General features: G+C 44.1%; 3 protein-coding genes across 10 annotated transcripts; 2 read left to right on the top strand and 1 right to left on the bottom strand.

Annotated features, from left to right (window-relative positions):
* Positions 1–171: 171 nt before the first annotated feature.
* On the bottom strand, positions 172–16001 carry LOC117153311 (uncharacterized). 8 transcript variants are annotated; one of them, XR_013058114.1, is made up of 12 exons: positions 13471–13688; positions 12816–13357; positions 6444–6574; positions 6209–6313; positions 4665–5417; positions 4378–4532; positions 4146–4304; positions 3777–4046; positions 3440–3691; positions 2475–3319; positions 2298–2357; positions 172–535 (listed from the first exon to the last, which is right to left on the bottom strand). XR_013058114.1 is itself a non-coding variant. In XM_033327230.2 (10 exons), the coding sequence occupies exons 2-10, from the start codon at positions 12941–12943 to the stop codon at positions 2975–2977; spliced, it is 2298 nt and encodes a 765-aa protein (XP_033183121.1). In that variant the 5' UTR covers positions 12944–13357; positions 13471–13688; the 3' UTR covers positions 172–2974. The 8 variants fall into 8 exon arrangements, 6 of the variants coding, with proteins under 6 accessions (XP_033183121.1, XP_076473616.1, XP_076473619.1 ...); XR_013058113.1 differs by having other exon boundaries at positions 2298–3319; XM_033327230.2 differs by having other exon boundaries at positions 172–3319.
* On the top strand, positions 589–2010 carry LOC117153314 (HemK methyltransferase 2). Its single transcript, XM_033327242.2, has 3 exons — positions 589–740; positions 903–1227; positions 1303–2010. Exons 1-3 carry the CDS (start codon positions 589–591, stop codon positions 1987–1989), a joined length of 1164 nt encoding a protein of 387 aa, XP_033183133.2. The 3' UTR covers positions 1990–2010.
* A 2252-nt stretch (positions 16002–18253) lies between the features above and the next one.
* Positions 18254–21385, top strand: LOC117153505 (uncharacterized). The gene is made up of 6 exons (XM_033327613.2): positions 18254–18767; positions 18965–19196; positions 19393–19773; positions 19847–20008; positions 20085–20329; positions 20417–21385. Exons 1-6 carry the CDS (start codon positions 18510–18512, stop codon positions 20573–20575), a joined length of 1437 nt encoding a protein of 478 aa, XP_033183504.2. The 5' UTR covers positions 18254–18509; the 3' UTR covers positions 20576–21385.
* The last annotated feature ends 528 nt before the right edge of the window (positions 21386–21913 follow it).

The raw sequence follows: 21913 nt of genomic DNA on the forward strand, positions 1-21913 counted from the left end.
ACAATGATGTAAAAAATTACTTTGCGGCGGAGGTATGTATATACCACTACACTTGATAAGCATCTATTTCTTGCAGCATATACATAAATTCATTTTTTCATTTGCATGCATAGAATAACGGTTTGTTTTTTTCCACAAACAACATTTAAATAACGCGCAAGTCAAAACGAATCTTCCACAAAAACTATATTATGTGAAATTTACATCAATCTGCGTAATACAACTATGTAAATTGTATCATCGATAAACAAACCTTTTGGTTGAAATTTTTGATGTGTTATTCGATTCGATTCTAACCTATATTTGATACGAAACTCGATGCTCGGAGCAGGATAAAGGTAATAAGGTACGATGCCACTCAATGTGACCATATCTGTATAAATAAAATATGAAAGCCCTAGCGAGAGACGTATATTTCTCATTTGGGAACATTTGAAAGCGCATTGCAAATTTCCCCTAGATTTCTAGTTAGTTGCTGGACGAAAAACTCGCAGAATCTAATCGATGAGAGACCTAATGCAGCAGGTGGCGCCATCTGAAAAATGGTAGAAAGATTAGAAAGTATTGTATTATAGAAAGAAGTAAAACATGGATGTGGATACAGCGAGCGATAATACGTCCATCGATGACAAGATAGACGATTTTTGTGAGAATCCAACGAGAGATGCTCTAACAGAAGGTCTTATGAGTCTTTTGAAACCTACGGTGGATCAATTAGACGAAAGAATTCGTGCCACAAGGTATGTAACGTTTTTCTCTTAAATATGTATTGCGGTATAGATGTAAACATTCGACATGTTATTGATATAATGTTCCAAAGCTTTTCGAAATACTTGAGTATTGCATCTGCGTGTACGATCTTTTGACATTTTACTTATTTTGAAATTCATTGATTTCCACAGAATATGTCAAATAGAATTAAAACAACGAATTGAATCGTTGACGGAAGAATTGCAGAGGATCAACGAAGTATTGCAGTGTCCACTGGAAACAGATTCTTATGTTAAAAAGTTGATTAACGCTAAACATAAAATCACAATTGTTAGTAACATTTTACAAAGTACGCAAGAGCGATTGAATAAAATTCACCAAGCAGTGGAGAAAAATACAGTAAAAAGGAAAGCTTTACTGGATCGTAGCTCTCCATATGGTAATGCCTCTAATATTTTAAGTACAGAAGAACAAGTGGAAATAGAAAAAGGGGCTAACGTTTCTAAAGAATATGAATGAGGCACGATAGTATGTGTAAAACAATTGTGATACGTCCCTCTTTAGCTTTGTCTTTAATTTAGAAATATCTAAGAAAGGAACAAATTGTACAAAAATTCTTCTATATATTTTCCATGTATCATGAATACACCGATAGTTAGATTATCGGATAAAGATTTGGAATCAGTTTATGAACCTTCAGAGGATTCCTTCCTCTTGATAGATGCCTTAGAAGCTGATTTAGAGGTCCTAAAAGCTACAAAACCTGTGATGTGTTTAGAGATAGGTAGTGGATCTGGTATTGTAATTACTGCTCTGGCAATGGCATTGAAGAAACACTGCCAGTCTTACCATCTTGCGATCGATATCAATATCGATGCATGTAAAATTTCGAAGAAAACTGCTGCCGAAAATTTGGTAGAGGTAGATATCGTACAGATGGATTTATTAAACTGCATACGTAGCGATAGCGTTTTTGATATCGTGATATTTAATCCACCGTATGTGGTGACCAGCGACGATGAAATTTCTAACGAGCAGATTTTGTTCAAAGCTTGGGCAGGTGGTACAAATGGTAGAAAAGTTATGGAACGAGTGTTTCCTAAAATTCCTGATATTCTATCGAACACTGGAATATTTTATCTGTTAGTTATTAAAGAGAACGATCCCGAAAACATTTTACGTACATTTATGGATTTGAACATGGTAGGCAAGATAGTAGCAGAAAGAAAAATCAGGGGAGAGCATTTGTATATATTAAGTTTTACGAAAATAAAATAGCAGTATATGTGTATATATGTATATCTTGTTTGTGTATATGTTTGTACCTGATTGATTAAGGGAATTCCTTTAACGAAAGAAGTGGTTAAAGAGCGTTTCATTTTTCGTTGTTCCATTTTTTATTTCATACGGTCGATAATTATATGACACATAACACGCATGATTGATGAAATTTTGTACAAATTTATAAAGTATGAATATAACTCGTCGGTTAAGAACTAAAATCTGAACAGACGATAAAGATGTAAACATAAAGTGAGAGAATTATTTGTTACTACGTATGATTTGCATACATATATTATACTTGCCATATTGTATAGTTATTCTTAATCGTAAAGTTTGTTGTACTTGTTAACGATCGGTCGTATCTTTAACAATGCGAAGGAAAACGACAGTTCAGCGAAACATGAAAACAAACAAAAAATACTATAAGCGTACGACGATTTTCTCGCTATTGTTATATATATACTTATGTATTTGCGTACCATTGTCGAACGGCGTTTATCGTCAAAACACCGTTGTAAATAACAGGCATATTTGACAATTTACAAATACTATGTTGGAAATTTGCCGTCGCTTCGTGTTTAAAATAAAAAACTTAATTTTAGTTTTATTGAAGTACGGCAGTTGGATATCTGAAACTTCGGCACAAGAGAAATATGGCGTGAAATTGACATTACCAGTATTAAAACGAAACTACGTGATATAACCGATATAAATAAAGCGAAAATACGTGGTTATTACCCCCCGAGAAATGTCGCAAGTATGCTATACTGCGATAATAAAATGTTTTTCGCGTCATCGATTCTCTCTTGTGTGCAGCTTGTCATTCTAGATTACAAGCGATGAAGATGAAACCTAATACGAAAGACAGGCACGTTAGGAAGCCGATAGCTTGTAACGAAAGATACGAACGCTAACGGATAGTCGTGATCGTAACGTCAGTCGATCAGCCGCGACCATTTATCGATAACGAGTGAAATTCCTACGAATAGATGACTTTCGATCCGTATACTCGTTGCAACTTGACGTAAAGCGTAACTGCACTGATAGTAGTGACGAGAATGGTAGTCAAGAAAAACGAGATCGCGGTATAAAAGCCACTGTATGTCATGCAAACGTTCATTGAGCTTCTTGCAACTTCCTCAACGGCAGTTTCCTCGAGCTGTTCCAAAACTTGGTTGCTAGCTTTGCTCAAGTCCTCCACCATGATTACTTTGAAGCCACGAGCGACGCGTATCGGATCCGAGAGTGGCACGACCGAACTGTTCGATGTCGTGTTTGTCGATGTCGACATTATCGATCGTCGCCGTCTACCCGGTTCGATTTGCTGAAAAGACCAAGCAGCATAACGTTTTGATTTAAACTGATAACGAAATAGGTAAGTTACGAGAATATACATAACCGATTATTATGTTTAATTATTACGATTACGTTGTAATGGGATTACCTGATTGGTATTTGAACATGGTTCGCAATCGGTCTTGCACAATTCCACGTTGCATTCGATGAACAGGTCCATCACATCGGGGAATTTAAAAGCTTGAAAGTACGCGTACGCGATAATCGATGCCCCCGTATTTCCTGTATCGTTCGTCTTTTGGAATGCACCGAATAATTTAGGTTTCAATATACATCCCATTTCGTCCGTCAGTTGTAACGTGTTAGTGGAAGATTCGTCGCGAGCGATACAGTCACGAACCTTAAAGCATACACATCCATCAGTACGATTAAGAAAGATAAAAACAGAAAGCGTTTTCGTGCGCATTACGAAATCTGGTCGGTACCTGAAGATCGAAGGCGGGATCTCCTTCTACGGAAACGACCAAAGTCATGGTCTCTCCGATCTTAACGAGGCCATCGGCAGTAGGCGCGAACGGCCCCCTTCCCACTTGTATGTCCAACTTAGCGCTCGCTGTGTCACCGCTGAACGTTACTGTTTCTTGATTCAACATGTCCACGGAGAAGTTAACCGTCAAGGCTTTATTGATGTTTCCTTCCCAGAGGCAACGAACTCTGCGTACCGTGTCCCAAACTTCTTGTATACCTGGTTCGTTCTGAAGGGAACGAAACGAAGAAAGAAACATAGAAGGAGAAGTAAGTGACACAAACGTCATCGAAACGATGATAAGGAAGCTTCGCGTCTACGGATCTACCTGTAAGACGAGTACGTTCTCCAAGTATGCTTGGCCAGCTTGCCCCGCGAAATCGTTGATGAATTGGGTGCCGCAGGAATTTAGATTCAACGTGAACGAATATCGAGTTTGTCCGGAATTCTGTGCCACGTACCTGCAATCTGGATTCGTATAGAATCCCTGCAAACGTACATAACGATGAATATCAGGCATCCCGTTGTTTACAGTTTACAGTAAACCATACGTTGCTCACCTTAGAATAAATGACTCCGTCAAAGACGCGGTTGAACTCAATGTTGATAGTCATCATAGTCTTGCTACACTCGACATCGAGAGCGTGAATGTGCGGCGGGTGTTTCAAGTCATCGTCTTCCGCGTTTCCCTCGCCCGTTCCAGAAGCGTTCGATTCTACGACAGCGAATGAAATTCGATTACGCTCACGTTATTCCGTGACTCTCGGCGTTTCGCTCTCGTCTCTGTAGTTTCATCGAGAGGAACAAAAAGCAACAGCCAAAGCTAACCCGAACAAGAGAAGCTCACCTTCTCCGCCAGGGCCGGTAGCAACTCCGGTCGAAGAGGTTCCAGGGGGTTTCACGACATTGGTTCCGCTGGCTGCACTGCCGGTATTTTGAGGAGGAAACGCTCCGCCAGGAGTAGAGGAAGGGTAGCTACTCGGCGAGGAAGGATATCCAGCCGTGCCACTTTGATCGTAGGAATTGGCCCCGGCGCCAGCGGTCGGATAACCGTTGGTTATGGTATATCCATCGTTAAAAGCTGATCCTTGCGCGGATGGCACGTACGTAGGACTCGGCCTTTGAGTCGAATAGCCATAAGTAGTGGAGAAACCGGATGGCGTGGAGAATCTACCGGGTGCACTGGTGGTGAAGCCTGGTGTCGAGTAACCGTAACTGGTCGAGATTCCAGCGGAAGCGGAGGGTTGCTGAGGAGTGGAGCTATACGGCGGGAAAGCGGAAGAGCCAGCGTTCGAATAGGACGGTGTCGTGGTAGGACGAGGATTGTAAGAGGATGGTACGTAGGGTGATTGGTTGTTCGGTGGAAGATACGTCGATCTTTGGGTGGAGAACGGCGATGATTGTACGGTCGACTGACCGGATGACGAATCGACGTTCGGTGACGGTCTCTGGTAAGGATAATTCGTCGCCTGGTTCTGAGTAGGAGTCGTGTAGGTTGGTTGCTGGCTGGTTGAGGGCGCTTGGAAAGGTCGAGGTTTCTCCGGTGGTCTTTGCGTGCTATACGGCGGTAGATATCCTGGAGGATCCGACTGCTGACGAGCTGCAAAACGAACGATCTCGGCTGTGAGAATTCTTGATACATCGGTGTGTCGCGCAGAGCATTTGAAAAGCCTCGCGATTCGACGTTCAACGACAACCTTTAAGTTCAAATGGTACGAGTCGCTGTATGAATGTTCGGACCGCGTACCTCGATATTTGCGTTTAGTCTCTCGTACTAGTAACACGCGCCTATTCTCTAATTCTAGATGCGTCGTTACACGTGCTTACGAGCGCAACGCTCCTCGTTATTATATTGGAAGTTCGATTAAAATGCCTCTATTAGATGTGAGTTTTGCCGTGTGATTCTTATCGGTAATATGCTGTGAAACGGCTAATAAGCGTGCATTAGTGCGGATCCACGTTAAAATGTGGTTAATTGCATTTTCAAAATGACGGTTATTCTTCCGAACGATCTTACTACGATCGTCGAAAGTTTCGCAAGTATCTTTTCAGAGCTTCCGGGTCACTGACTCGTCCAAATATCAGCACCGTTTTCGTTCGCCCTTAAACACAGTTTTAACCTCCTCAGCGTCTCTCTACTTTTACACATGCATATGTATGTCGAAGGTATCCGTAGCAAAGTGACCTAATTATCATCGACGATTAACAAAATCGTAGAGTTGATTCCTCGCGGAGGTAAAAAGCATGATTGGCGTATCAGAAGACTGAAGAGGTCGAAAGAGGATCGGTGAAAGGGTAAAGACTACTGGAGAACGCATTGCCTTGGAAATTGCATTCTTTGTGTTCTAGGGTTTGCCTCTCAAGAGAGTAAGCTCCTTGTGGAGAACGTACGTTTACGTGCGCCCTGTCGGTAGATCCCTTGAATCCACTCTAGGATATTTTGCGCCATCACGTCTGCGGCCGATACCGGGGCAGCTCGCTGGATTCTCGAGTGTGCTAATGGATTTTAAACGATTACTTTGATCAAAATATTCGCAAACTTGTTATCCTACGTTATCGCTTTCTTTCCTCCCGATCTTGATCGTAGTCGAGGCAGACTCGACGATTCGATCTGTATCTTTCTTACCGACTGCGGATGATGACGTTCTCACGAACAACGCATGTCCACCTGGCATGTATTCCTGGCACACGGCTACGGCCACGAGACCAGCAACGGTCAGCAACGCTGCGATCTTCTTCATCCTCTTTACCTGTAACCTGTAACCATTTCTTTGACGACTCGTTTCTTCTCGTTCGTGGAAATATTTCAATGGGAACAAGTATAATCGATAGCTATTCGCCGATCGGAGAAATATCGAACGAGGTCGTTAACGAAGACACGAAATCTTATGTCTTTCGCGTGTACGTTCCAAGGCCGCGAACTCGTTTCCTGCCATACGAGTAAAGACAATGGAGGGCGCAACCGGTTGTTATCCGGTTCGCTTGCCTTTGTGACGCGAAAGGCTAACGAGCGCCGCCCTAATTTACAGTACGTAGCATTTTATCGCGAATATCGCGCGAAGCATAGGACTTTCGCAGACACGATGTCACGTGAACGATAATTTTGTCTGATGCCGTTTGGTCGAATCGACGGTATCTCGGCTCGTTTCCACATAATTCATCGTTTCGACAGAAAGCTTAACGAGAGCATCTCGCAAGGTACAATCGTTAAATAGTTTTCTGGTCCTGAGAAAGGCCGTTTCCACCATTGTTTCGCTCTTCTCACGTACGTGTGCCGGTCTTGCGACGTTTCGTCAGATCAGATTACGAGGAACCGGCAATCTTCTAATCTCCTATCCGTGCTGTAATTCGAGAAATTCGGTCGGAACACGAGTACGACTCGACCCGTGGCTAATCCGCTGTCGTTTGCACGCAAAGGAGAAGCTTTTATACGAAGAGAAGAAGCTTCTTTGTTCCATTCGCCTCCGGGTATATCTCAATACTCTGACACAGTGTTTTGCCGAGTCAAGCGATTCTACGTAACTTTGCCTATTTCGGCGTTTGAAAAAGCTCGGTTTTCTCTTTTTTTCTTATTTTGGACGGTATTCAACGACGCAGAGAAAGTAAGCATAATCGGTTCGGATAGGAATCGTTTTCGTGAGAAAATCAGGAACCGTATTACGCGCACGTGTTACGATTGCCAAGGTGACGAAGAGAGGACGTTCACAGCTTCCGTATGCCGGACATCTCGAAAGAAACGAAATCATTAAGATTAACGGGACGTTTCGTTTTCTCCTCGTGACTCGAATCGACTTGATCGCGCTAGTACAAGTTCGTGCTCGGCAGGAAAATTCGAAACACTGTCGCTTTTCACGAGTTACGAGAGGAATACCTGGCTGCATCCCCGGATGCTTTCCATCGATATCTCTCGGATGCGGATTCGATTCGTCGCGGCACGACGGTGAAACCGAATCGTGACGGTACCGTGCATACTCGGTCGATCGATCGTGCGCTCGTCACGCTGATAGCGGACGTGTTCCGATCACGACGCGCTGTTCTTCCCTCACAAACACCCGCACGTTGTCCACCATTCCTTGTTCGCCGTTCCTTGTTCGCCGTTTCCCGTTTCTCGTTCGGGCAAAGGTTCGAGAATTGAACCGGCGCGCGGCGAGTCGTCGTGCTTCACCGAGGTGAAAGGTGAAAGTCGCGCTAGCCTCCAGAATAGAACACGCCGCTGATGCTTTTGCACAGTCCGCGTGGTCGTCGTACGGCGTCGCGTTAATGCGATACGCGCGCCGTTTCTTCCTTCCATTTTCGTCGATGAAATCAGATTTTCTATTTCAATTTTCATCCGCATTGGTGGAACGCGGTGTGTACGTACGCGCGGCGACGTAGCGCGTGCAAACAGTGCCTTCCTCGCGTCCTATTCATTAAAATACTATCCGCGTGGGAACAGCGTTGAGGGGACTCAACGACGTGTTAGGAATTGCGCTCAAAGTTCGCTAAACGATGCGTCGAGACAACAGACTGTACCGACGATTAGTCGCATAACGCGAAATTAGTAATACGCGTTAACCGATGAGCCAACCGTGTTTACGAATTGATCGTTAAAACACGTGCTTGATCGATTTTGAACCGGCCGTATTGTACGAGGTTTCTCAGTAATTTCCTTACGAAACGATGTCTTGGTGATTGTGAATAGTATAATCAATATATTGGAAAATACAGGAAAAACAGAGGAAACGACAGGTGGATAAATTATTTGATTCCGTGGGACGCTGGTCTGATTCGCTTCTTCATCGTTCTTTTGTTTTTTAATGGAACCTTATGATTTTTGTTCGATATCGTTTTAGATCATAAAAAGGCAAATTCATTGGCTTCGTTAAGCATACCGATCATTTAATCCGAAATTATTGTAGTTGACATATTTCGAACAAAAATTATTTCTCTGTAATTCGTTTGTTGTGTGGGAATAATGTCTCCGGCATTTGAATAAATCCAGTCGAAGATTAATACGATTTCGGTACGTTCGAAATACGTTCGTCGATCGAAATAACTGCAAGTTAAATGATCGGTTCGTCAGGTTAACGAGGTCGGTGAATTTGTTTTTTAAGCTCTGAAATGATATCGAACTAAAAGTATAAGGTTCGATCAAAAGAAGAAGAAATTATAAAAATAACGAAATCTCGAAACATATGAGCATGATAAAAAAACCGAGTCACGCCGTAATCATTTTTTCGTGTTATTAATAATTACAGAGATATCCCTTTGTAATAGGTTCACCGAGACACCCTGTATATCAAACGCATAATTGTACAGCATTGCGCGCTAAAGCTATCGCGGCCGAGTGGAAAGAAATGGAAAATATATGGTAATGATATGTGTGGGAACGTCCCAATTTGTAAATATTCATATAGAAATTAAAAGAAGAGCGTGTTGCACAAATGAGATTGCGATTATATTAGAATAGAGCGGCGCATGATTTCGTGACTAGCTGATCGACGACGAGCGCAATGGCGATACAGATACACAGATGCGATTGTCCGGTATTCTTATATCTCCGATATAAGTACATCTGACAACGTTGTCCAGCGAAATTTCTATCATTTTCCCGATCCCCGGGTAGTTTTTGTCCCGTTCCGCTGACATTGAAAATAAAAGGAACAAGAAGATGATCGGAGAAAGTTTTTCTGATATTCTCTTTTTTTTTCATCCAAGATGATGGAGAATTCGGCTAATGGATCTCGTTATCGGATTCGAACAATCTGGGTATCACGTTTCCCAGGCAAAATATTTCAGGAAATTACGACCGCCATCACCCGTCACGAAACTCGTACACACTCGCCTGATGATTCTTTCATGTCATACCTATTAGCAAGGTAATGGGATATTTGATCGGCCTTTCTCTTTTAACGTGCAAACTTAATATCGTATTATCGCGAACGATTAAAATCGATGACGATGCGTCGACTGTTTACATACACATCCTCCGCATGTGTGTAAATAATTTGGCAATATCGTTCAGACGCCATATACGGTACGAGCGATACGCGAACGCAGCTGACGTTCGGAAGCTGATTCGTCCAATTCTAAACTCGTCTCGCTCGAGAAACCAGGAGAAGCCTGCGGGGTATGCAGCGCGCGGTAATTGCGAGCAGCGATTCACGTTGGTAACGCAGTAGCGCGATTATCATAGGGAAATTTGTCAGGTTTGTAAACAGCGGTTTGTAGAGTTTGCAAAGTTGGTAGGGGCAAAAGTGGTCATTTGCGGCAGCGCGATTGAGCAAGTGTAACGTGCACTTGAGATGCTGTGGTTTCGCTTCTGCGCCTCCACTTTTCGACTGGATGCGCCAGCTTAATAAGATGACGGAACGTTGCTCGTTCATTATCCACATTTCGTAACAAGCCTCGCGCTAGACACAGGCTGCGCCGACCGAGATCGACCCAACGACCGTTTTTTACGCGTTAACGATACAGCTGATCGACGCATAGTGCACGGAGATCGCCGAATCATCCTCGAAAGCGAATCCTCCAACTTCCCGTTGCGTTAAACCGAGCAGCCTTCTTTTCAAAATACCCGAACGCTTTAGTTTGCACGCCTAAGCGGAAACCATCGGCGCCTCGAAAACAAGCGGTGAAAGCGAACTACGACGTTTCGAAGATTATCTAGAGAAAAAAAATTATTGTAGCGCTATCGGATGCTAATCATGCTAACGAGAAGGGACAAGAGCGGAGAGCAGAAGAGCGTTTGGAGGTAGTTGCGAGTTGCGAGAGATCTGCTAGTGAAAACTGGCAGTTACGTCCGATAGGTCTGGGTTACGAGGACATCGATTGCCTTACGAGTCGTGAAACGCGATGCGCGCGGGTCTTTGTGTGCATGCGCGCGCGCAAATTGTTCCTCGTGGTTTCTACTTCGCAATGTCAGCCGGAGGCGGATCGACGACGAGGTCGCGTCGAACAGCCGGTTCGAACCTTTTTCTAAAACCGGTACGCGAAGGCGTATTCGTTTCTAGCTGCGGTGTGGCCATCGTGTAATTCGATAGAATTCGGAAACGCTGCGGCAAGTTGAGCGTTAATCGAATGTCGCAAAAAAGATTTTCCAGATATCTGACCGAGTCTCTTTAGAAATGACAAATGTTTAAAGAGTAACATAGGTTAGGCGTCGAGCGGAACTAAGGAAACTGTTTTCGTGTTGTACGGAAGCATAGGCTCCGTGGTTTCTCGATCGATAACAATTTTCTCGCCGAGTTGCGACAACGTTCGAATCGTGTTTCGCAATTCGAAGATTGTCTGTGATTTTCAGAGGGAACTCTACCGTCTCACGTTCACCGTGTTACAACGGTCAAATCGTTGAATCGTTGAAACGAGATATTGCCGGCTAATTAGGGTAATTACCTTCTGTTGGTTCTTACCGGCAAAAGATGACGTACCGTGAAACCAACGAAAGATGATATAACGGAATCTAGTAAAACAGAAAACACGTTCGGATTATACGCGAAGAATTTAATTGTTCTCCGTGAGTATCGCACATATCGAGGAACATTGATTTTTACATGGAAAAAGTACCGAGAAATCGGCCTTCTCGCGACCTTCGTCACGGAGAAAGCCGAGAGGATTCGACTCGCCAAAAGCATCGGCCACGTTAGAAGGCGGCGATCATCCACGCAATTGCGATCCGACAAAATCACACACTCGATTACCCAAATATTTCGAAAGATCTCATGCTCCTTCGTATCGTTTTCGGAAAACTTTCCCTTTCCGCTTCTTCTCGATGATATATGACTTTCTCTATAGGTGCGGACACTTAGGACTTGGGACTCGCTCCCGGCGACGAGAAACGTTAAACGAAGATTGCAGCATCTACGCTTCGAGTTCTTTCTATAGCCAATGAAGTTGCGTCATTTTATTGGTTAAAGAACGCACGGAGGAATTTTTTCACGTGTGTTTTGCTACCTTCGACCTGGATTCGAACGAGAGATGCCAAGGGTCGGCGAAGGAGGAAAAGCCTGAGTACCACTGATCTAACGATTATCGTGGAGTCGCGGACACATCGCCGATGTATAGCGTAAGTATGCATACAGCGCGCTTTCTTCGGATGCGGCTACCAAAATCAACCGTCTTCGTTTTGTCTCTCGCTCACGCTTTCGCTCTCGCTCTTACTCTCACTCTCGTTCTCGCTCCGCGTTCTCGCGTTCGCTCGTCTGTCAGATCCTCGCGTTTGCTTATCGTTATCGACACCGCTTTCTTTCGTTCGGTGAATATCGATCTTGGTGGAACCTGAATTTTGCACATTCTCAAAGGTATGTTTATATCGCGTGCACGCGTCACGAACTCCCTTTTGCAAAATAAAGCAACTAAACCGTAACTAAGGCAACAGCTCCATGCGTGGCGAACGTGGAGGCCGCGTAGTATCGAACCGAATTCGATCTCAGCCTTTGCGAATTCCTCGTGCTGCGACTTGTAACTTTCCCACCGTTTTTCGTTACATCGACGTCGAATTTGTACGGACGACATAGCCGTTAAAAGGAAGAAAAAGCGAATCGATATACTCGCGTTTCGTTTAAAGTTGCGTGCAAGTTTTAACGTAAATAGTCTCGCTCGGTGTAGACTATAGTCACGGGCAACATCGGTCATTCCGCACACGAAACGTGGCTTTCTTCTTCGCGGTGCAATGAATTTGTATCTCTCCTTCCAAGTTCCATGCGTTTTCTACCGTGTGAAAATGCAACGCGTGCTCGTAAACGTCGCTGCATTCGCTGGTCTTCGTTCTAAACATCGATCGATTCGAGCGATTCCTATCGAGCGGAGTTTGCGAATATCGCGGACGATGCTCCGTGCGTTTGTTACCACGATGCTTTCTCCCCAGAGTTTGCTCGTGGTGGCGCGAACCGCGGACGATCGGGTTGAAATTTTCGATGAGAAAAGAAAAAGAAAAAAAAGAAAAAATAAAAAAAGATAAAAATAGGAAATTGTAAAGAAATGGACGGAAACGAAATGCGAGAAAAGTTCAGACACTCACCTCGCAGCGAAATCCTTTCGACGGGAGACGAACACGAACCCGATCTTCCCTCGTGATTCGTGCGGAAGATTTGCGTCGTGCACACGCTTGTGAGAAAGGTGAGAGTGAATAGCTGGGAGCATCTTCATTCAAGCTTTATATAGGTATTGTACCCCCTTTCCTAGCCGGTTTGTAGAAAGAGCGTGCCATCGCTGTAGCCTAGCGTAATTGTATCGTCAACAGGAGCAGCGACGAATCAGAAAAATGCATCAACGAAATTACGCTATGCGAAAATTCCTCCAATTTCCAGGATTCGTTTTAACAGCTGAACGAGGTGCGAAGCTGGTTCGTGCGGTCTTTCCAATCGAGTTTCATCGTCCACGGTTCTATTGGATTGGCAACTAAGTGATTGCGGGTTTTGTCATTAGATGGTATTGACAAAATCTGCAATCACTTAGTTGCCAAGCCAATACATTCGTCGAAATAGTTTTTCTTTTATCTCTGGAACGCTCGCCGATTAGTGGTCTTTGTTGGAGTGCGTGCGACGATTCAAGTTTCTCCTTCTAAAATTGTAAAATTGGTTATCGAATAATCGATTATCGTCGTGCTCGGTCTCACGTGTTTCCCATTTATTACGCAACGAACAATTACATTGGCCACTTCTCGCGACGCTAACCTCACATAGAGCGGCAAAAATGTTGGTCGCCTCGTTTCCACTGGTACTCCGGTTAAATCGAATCGAAGGAATTACGGTTGCCTGGCAAACGTTCGCCGGCAACTCGCGAGAGTCACGTTTTCTGGGTTCGCGGCACGCGTATACGCACTTACGCGTGTTTATCTCGCCGACTCTCTTCGATGTCGGGCAAATCCATAAACCATGGTCCGCGTGAACAGACGGTAACTTCGTCGCAGCCGATGCACGCATACCGCATCCGCCGGTATTACCAACGAAAGAAAATATTTTTGTTAATTACGATCGAGGCTAACCGCGTGCAAAATTATGGAAAATGAAGAGAATTTGTCAAAAGTTCAAACGTTCAGTTTCAAAAAATACGAAAATACGCTGCGTAATGGCGAAAGTTTGACAAAGAGAGATACTGTACTTGCCGGATTTTTCGTGTTTAAAAGGTCGCTGTAATCGTGTTATTTTTATTACCAGCTTTCTACCGGTGCTCGTAAGAATTTTAACGTCTCAAAACTTTCATGATTTATTAGATGAGTTACGTCACAACCGTAGAGCGAAGCGATAATCGAAGCGCGCCAAACCTATCGATAACGATTATAGCGCCGAAAACGGGATGGACAATGGCGAGCTAGGCAAAAAGTCTATCGATTTCGTACTCCTTTCAACGTGAGTATTTTCGTTTAAAGACACGTTTAAAGACAAAGCAAAGAGAAGGAAGTGGAAGAAAGTCAAGTTTCCGAATATCAGCGATGATTAATTAATCGGTATCGATATAACTGTTTGGTGGAAGGAAAAGTAGCCAGAATGCTGAAAATCGTCCTTTTGGATGAGGACTTATGAGAAACTGCAACGATTTTTCGATATATTTCGCGGTATGTTTAATTGCATGATCAGTGACAGACATTTGGATCGAGGGGATTGCGCGGTGAATATTTTAAGCGCAACGATAATTTGATGGCAGCTACGAGCCGTATTAGCTGGATTAGCCGTATTAGCTGGATTAGCCGTATTAGCCGTGTTAGTCGTATTAGCCGAATCGATGAGAAAATTTCAGGCTATTAAATCTGTTACGTCGTGCGGTGCATGAAAACAACGGACAAGAGCGATGCGATTTACTGCTTTTCAACTTAAATTTCAGCTTTATATCTACGGTTACGGTCTGTCGTTATTTTTACGACTTACGCCATAGTTAATTTCCCTTTTTCTTCTCCTTTTTACTACTATTATTATTCTTCTTCTTATTATTATTATTGTTCTTGTTGTTGCTGTTACCAATATAATTAATTACAATCCGAATTAATTTTGGGATTAAATGGAAGTATATATAGTTCGACGTTTCTTAGTTATATAGCTATTTGGTTTAGACGCACAGAAGAACTACGATTATATGTATTCCGCACCTTGGAACGTTTGAATCATCGAGGCAAACGTAAGAATGAATAGACGAGCGAAAGGTTCTCTTAATGTTCAAACCCAGACTGACCCGTTTGATACTTCTTTAGTTTGTCCGTTACGCAACGAAGAATGCAAATTCGTTGTTGACTAAAGCAACTGATGGTATTCGTCATAAAAGAGTGACCAAGTTTCAGAACGAACTATTTTTTATGCAAATACAAAAGGATAACGAAGGAGAAAGTTTTGCGGCGCAGCAGCACCCTGAATAGTCGTGTAACTCGCTTTGGGCGCACATTACGAGGCAAAAAGTGCTAGGAACGATTGATAAGAAAGGAATAAAAATTTAACGGACAAGAAGGACACAGAAGTACATAATTAGCAATTGGAACGATTTGAACGTAGCAGGCTGTGACGGAAGGCAGTGCGGCTGTTTACACAATAGTTGGTAAAGGTGGTATCCTACCTTATTGACGTTCGTGGACTTACCGTCGGTTTCTTCGATCTTCGGAACACCGGTGCCACCTTCGCAGAAGATATCATAAACCAACTATTTCCATTAAGCTGCAACCGATTGATTCGACGTTCTCTTCTTTCGATTTGCTCGTTTGAAAATGTATGTGCACACAACACACACACATGCGCGCACACACATATATCGCATTTGTATGTATGAATACTCTCGGTCTTTTGGGAAATTTGTTGCGAGTAGCGCAGTGTTCTAAACAGAAATCGAACAGTTCAACGAGATTGCGCAAAGCGGTAGCGAGTAAAACACAGATGACAGGTATTCAGCGGCGAAACTACTCGGTTAAAAGTGGAGTTGTAGCGATCTGGTGCAAAGTTAGTAACACGCAGCTAGAATCACGCGTAATTAGATTCGCTTACAGATAACTTTTACCGTAACCGTATCTACAGATTTCAATAACCTTCTCTCTCTTCCGGAAATCTTACTTGTCATAATTTTTCAGTACTTTTCGTTTAACGACTGTTTTATGTATTCGGTGTCCGGCGAACAAGCAGCTTTCTATGTTTCTTTGTGTATTTCGCGCGTCTTGAAGTTCGAGCGCGAAAACTCGATCGTTTTGTATGAATCCTGAAACACGAGTATTGTTTTTCTTTCGTGTGATATTCGTCGCATCGAACCAGACTAACGGTACAGGTGGAATCTCCTACATTGACTATCGATATAATTGAATCATATCGAATACGAGGCGAATGTGGGGGGGGGGGGAAGAAAAGACAGAAAAAGAGTATGTAAGAGATCGACGAGATAGCGTAGCCATGTTCCATACGAGACTGCAAGTTATCTCTCGTTCACGAGTTGCGGATATATCGGTCAAAGCGGAAATCACATCTATGCGTTTCATGCTTCAACACCTTCTGTGACTTTTTATTTCGGCTCCACGTACTAACAAACGGCGCTGCTTCGTTTATCGCGTTTACCATCCATCAAAACGTATATTATATAACGTAAATGAATAAAATAAAAATTGACAAATGTTTTATTATTATTTCAAAAGAAGAAACGAGCAAAATGTAGCGTGGAAAGAGACAAATAAGGTTACTTTGCTAAGTTGTAATTAAAGAGAAGCACGAAGAATACGTTCGAAGGAAATGTACATTGATCATCAGGCAATTTGTTCGTTTGTATTAATATTAATATCGTTGTTGGTGTGTCTGTTTGATCGCGACTTTACCTTGACAAATATAAATGAAAATATTTTTGACCGTATTTCCTACGTGAATGTCGATCGCATGATTTATACGACTCGGTTAGCCAAAACAACGTAAATTAGTAAAAATAAATATCCTCTGGCTACGTAGGCAGCGATTCGACTCGACTCGCGAGACGAGCTTCGCTTTGTTCTCGCAAGGGTGTTCGGAGAAGAACAGCCTCGCTCGTAACATGTATTTGTAACATAACGTTGTTCAAGCGGAACAGCCAGTGTACAGGCGTGTTTGCGTTTCGTTATGAAAAGCATCGTGAGAAAGCGACGGCGCTGTTCGTGCAGCAGCAAAGGTTGTAAAATGCGTTTGCGTTGTTCCAACTGTAACCAGCACATTCGTTGATTAATTACGTATTTTCTCTTCGCGGTACTTGACTGGAGTTTGCATAATCTTGCGGCTGGCAGCTGGTAATCTCGAGAGCGAATCGGTCCTCGCTTCTATCGAGTTTAGGGATTTTACTCGACAGTCGCGTGTGGTTTCACGATCGAGATTTCGTGCCACGCCGAAACCATAGAAGAGAGAATTTTCCTCAGATTCAAAGGCCATAGTTATCGACTGCATCCACGGATACGGATACGAGATCTCGTTCCCTGTCATAAGTAAATATTTGAAAGAAAGGTCTGCTACCTACTATCACTGACCACTCGTCGCGAGCGTTTCTCTCCACGCGTAAAAGTGAAATGCTCCCGTGCGCGAACACGCGCCGTCTCGAGGAGAAGTCGGTTGGTTCGTTGACTTGGAAATTCGTACAATTAGTGGCGATAGCGAACGCGCGCTTGCAATTTGTTTCCTTCTCGGGTCGACGAGGCGCTTAATTTCCCATCGACGAAAACTTGTCGAGGTCTTAATCCGCGAACTGAAATATTTGCTTAGTTTCGTGTAAACAAAGCGAATCTTGTTCTCCATCTCGACACGGATGGTTTGCGTAAATTGCGCAAACTCGGCTGGCGCGGGTTGCCGCTCGTAAATATTGCGCAAGTATAGCCGACGGCTAATCGCGAAACAAGCGCGACAAAATTTAAACGATAGAAAGTTAAATGGTTTACACGTGCATTACGAATGTATATACCGAATAAGAATCTGTACACGTATGTATCCATATGTATCTGTAGATACGTCCGCGGTTTGTACACGTAGGAGAAGAAGCGCAACCAGTGCCACGCGCGATATTTTATTTCTTCTTCCTTCAGACCGACCATCCTGCACGATATTTCTAACGCGATAAAAATTAATTAGAAGCTGTATCATAATAATAATAATAATATAATAAAATAATACAAGTAAGTTGAGACAATAGGAGACTTGCAATCGCAACGAAGGTCATCGCATCGCGTGGAAAATGTAACGCGTCCAATCGCCGTCAGTTCGCTATCAAAAATTTATTCGAAACCTAACGTCGCGTGAGTACGTCCGTTCCATCGATGGAAGAATTTCGCGTGATTTTCGCTACGATCGATGTTACATTAAAAGGGCGCGGTTGCGTGGAATTTGAAATTAATTAAAATGAATTGCGGCGAAATAAAGGCGAAAGAAGGTGGAATGGAGAAGAGGACAGCGCAGAGTAGGAACCGAGAGTGCGATGTTTCTCGCGGCGAGCAAGCGGAGAAAACAACGTGCAAAACTACTAAGGACTGTACGCACCGCGAAAAGAACGACGAATCGCGGCGATCTGTTTTGTCGAAACAAAAGCGATCGCACTTCTGCCAAGATAGTCTGCGTTTCTCTAAACGCTTTCTTACGATCGTACGCGTTCTTGCGATCCTACGTTCTTACGTCTTTAAGCGTTCGTTCTCGATTGCTCGAGCAACAGCGATCCAATCGGCGAGCCCCCCGCGCCCCGGCCAACGATACATCGCGATCGATCGACGCCGCACCGTATCGGTTTCTCATACAGTTGCTAGCCGAGAATGCCGCGCAATTTGTCGGAAGCCGACAGAAAGAAGAATCAATTCGACAAGGAAGAACGAGTTCATCTATTGGCTATAATGAAGCAGTACGCGCCTCTGTTGGACAAGAGCGCTTCTACCTTGGCCCGTAAAAAGATTTGGACGACCATCGAGGACGAGTTTAAGAAGGCCGGTTTTACTCGCAAAACGTCCGCTCAATTGAAGAAATATTGGCAAAACTACAAGTATCACTGCAAGAAGGCTATGGCGTTTGGCAAGGTATTCTCTTCAGGTTTTCCCTTTATCCATCGAATTCGCGTTAAAACGTGCTCGCTATCTAAATCCCATCGTTCGACATTTCAACGAGATCGAAGGTCCGCGCCAAACCTCGCACTTACGCGTTCACCTCCTTCCGTAGCTTCGCGTACCTTCTCCTCCTCCTGAAACAGCTCTGACATATAATGGACACATTGTAGGAAAATAAGAAGTGCATAGAATCGGAGACGAGCGAGTGCCTCGAGTGGAATAGATACCAAGTTTTCGTAGAGAATCGGTCGCCGGCTAAGTTTTCGCAAATTCCTGACGTTGTTCGATCGCTGGCCGATCATTTGCAGAGGTCGCCGACGAAATCAGGTGGCCGGTTTCGTGACAAATACGAAGACAACGCAGCCACCGCTCACCATTCCAACAACCTGGATGCTTTCATTGGTATTCTTCTCATATTTTTACCTCTTGCCTCGGTAGTTGTCCATCTGCCCCTTTATCGTTCGCTCGCGTAAACCGTCTAATATCGTGGCCCGTGCAAAGTCCTTGCAGTTGCATAGTCTTTCGTTCGAGTTGTTTAAAACGGCGATCGAAGCTCGTCGAGGAAACGATGGACAAATAAACGGTTGGCCATTTTAAGATCTGTCGCGAGTCAAAGTGGAGCGGAACGACGACCAAGCGTCTGACGATTCCAAGGCGGAAGGCACGAACGCATTGGAGAATGTAAGCCTTAAAGAGGACATCAATTTGGAGGAGAGAAAGGAGATCCTTGCGAACGAGGATCGTCTGGTGGTATCGACATCGTCGTCGTTGTCGTCATCGTCGTCGTCGTCGTCGTCGTCGTTGTTATCGAGCAACGCGACAGAGTGCAAAACTATGAATCGGATCGTTGTGTCCAACGCGCGTATTTCCAACAACAGCGTCACCGTGTCGGTGATTTATCCCGAGAACGACAACTCGTACTTTCCCACAAACGCGATCAACGGCACGGTGCAGACGTCTTTGTCTTCCAGGCGGACAGGTAAAAAGCAAAAAGATTGTTTTTTGTTACTTGGAAACAACGGTCAACGCGTCCAACGTTTTTTGCATTTTAGCGGACGCTGTGTGGAACGAACAGCAGGCGCAGCAAGGCGACTGGTTGAATTCGAGAAAAACGCGCGCCACGAACGATGGTGCACGCGCGATGCCATTCGGTTACCATCACAGTTTAGCGGAAAGTAAAAACGACCGAACGCGTTCGAAGGAAACGAATGCAAGTAAGACAGAGAGAAGGGGAATAGGTGCGTGGATCGTCGATGTTGTGGATCCGATGAAAACGAGATATTTTTGCAGACAGCGAGGTATACGATTCGTTGGAATGCAACGCGAACGACGATTCATCGCGCGATAAGAAAATGGAAAAATCGTCGAAGGAGGATGGCGACCTGATCGCGACGGAGAGCGACGAGAACGAGGTCGGTGGTGTCCGGGCGAGAAACTCGACAACTCGAAGGGACCAGAGCTTCGGAAAGGGCTACGTTTTTCTCACGGATTATCGTAGTCGATTGAAGCACCGGTTGCTTCTGCAACAGCTCGAAGTACGTTGATAGCAATTTTAACGGAGGAAATTGAGCGCAGAAACAGCGTTAGCGGGACAAGACGTTTGTCGGTTCGATTGGTTGCAGGCGGAGGAGAAACGGTTGAAGATCAAAATCGCGGAAATGGCCATTCAAGAGGTGCAGCTGAGGATAAAAGCATTGAGCGAGGATATGCGACGCACGGAGGAGTTGCATCGGTTGCGTCTAGCGCGCACTGCAGCTGGAAATCGGCAAACGTTCGAGTAGCCAAACCGTTGCTGAAAAGACAAGAAAAGGTGGAGGGCAAGGTGGTGCGTTCACGTGTGCTTCAAATTATTTTTATTAATCACCATCATTATCGTGTGTTACGATGTCGTGGTTATTTAGAAAAAACGCCTGGGACCATACAAAATAACAATGCGCTTAGATTTTCGTGGTAACCGAGCAACCTAGCTATGTATATCGAGGTCACGATGTTCGTCTCGGTTGCTTCCGTCGTCCATTCGTCGTACGACCGTCCGTATCGTCGACGAACCAGCCGTGGATCCTCGATCAACCACGGAACACGGATAACGTGTTATCGCGTAACAACAACGTTTCTTCCGATCCGATCGTAACTGTCTGCCCCCTTTTCTGTCTTTCTCTACTCACCGCAGTCGCGATTATCGCAAACCCGCCGTCGCGTTTATTTACAATTTACAAGCATGTCCGTTCGTTCCCTGCCACCTCGCAACTAACGATTTTCCTCGTATTTAGTGATTGTTAATAATTATCACAGAAAGTTCGTAAAACAATGACCTTGACGTATGTCGGCGTGTACGCGTGTCTGCTGTGTGTTTCGTGTTCTCGTGTGAATGTCACGTGTGTCCGTGTAGTATGTACCCATCGAGAATCGTTTCTTTTTCGCTTTCTTCCTTTCCGCCGCGTACTTTCTTCTCTTTCTCCGTTTTTTTTCTTCCTATTTCTGTCTTCCTTCCTTTCTTTCTTTCGTTCGCGTTTGCTCGCCGAACGGGAGTGTACCGTACGCGTTCTAGACGGAGAAGTTTGTCACGTTGCTGAGTAAGTAGAGTAGAGTAACAGTAGATTAGCGTTTAGTATATAACTAGCGATAATAGCGATACGAGTATAGTGGCACGCATTAGAATAGCCCTTTTAACTTTGCAGCATTTCAAAATATCGAGTAACGCTATAGTAGAATAATTCTTTTTAATCGTACGCGTGAAGAAATTCATTTTCTTTTCATTCGAGTCATCGAACGAGCGAGAGCGAGCGAGCGAGCGAGAGAAAAAGAGAGAGAGAGAGAGAGAGAGAGAGTGAGAGAGGAGGGGAGCGAAACCGATCGATAGTTCAACTCTCTCGTATTTTATCTTATTTTTGCGAATCATCGAACGTTGGAAAAGCGATTTTCCTTTGGTTCGATACAACTCGTCGGAAAAACTTGTCGTTTCCCAAACCAAGGGCAGAACGTTGTAAACCTTATAAAGCCGTTTTGATTGTCGCGATAAAGTTGCCCGTCGAATGGAATTCGAACTCGATATCCTAACAGCTGGTCCGCGTCATACGACACGAACGAACACGACCGTGTTTCCATCGCGTTCATCGCAA

This window comes from Bombus vancouverensis, chromosome 1 (assembly GCF_051014615.1).
Source record: "Bombus vancouverensis nearcticus chromosome 1, iyBomVanc1_principal, whole genome shotgun sequence".
NCBI classification, from domain to species: Eukaryota; Metazoa; Arthropoda; class Insecta; order Hymenoptera; family Apidae; genus Bombus; species Bombus vancouverensis.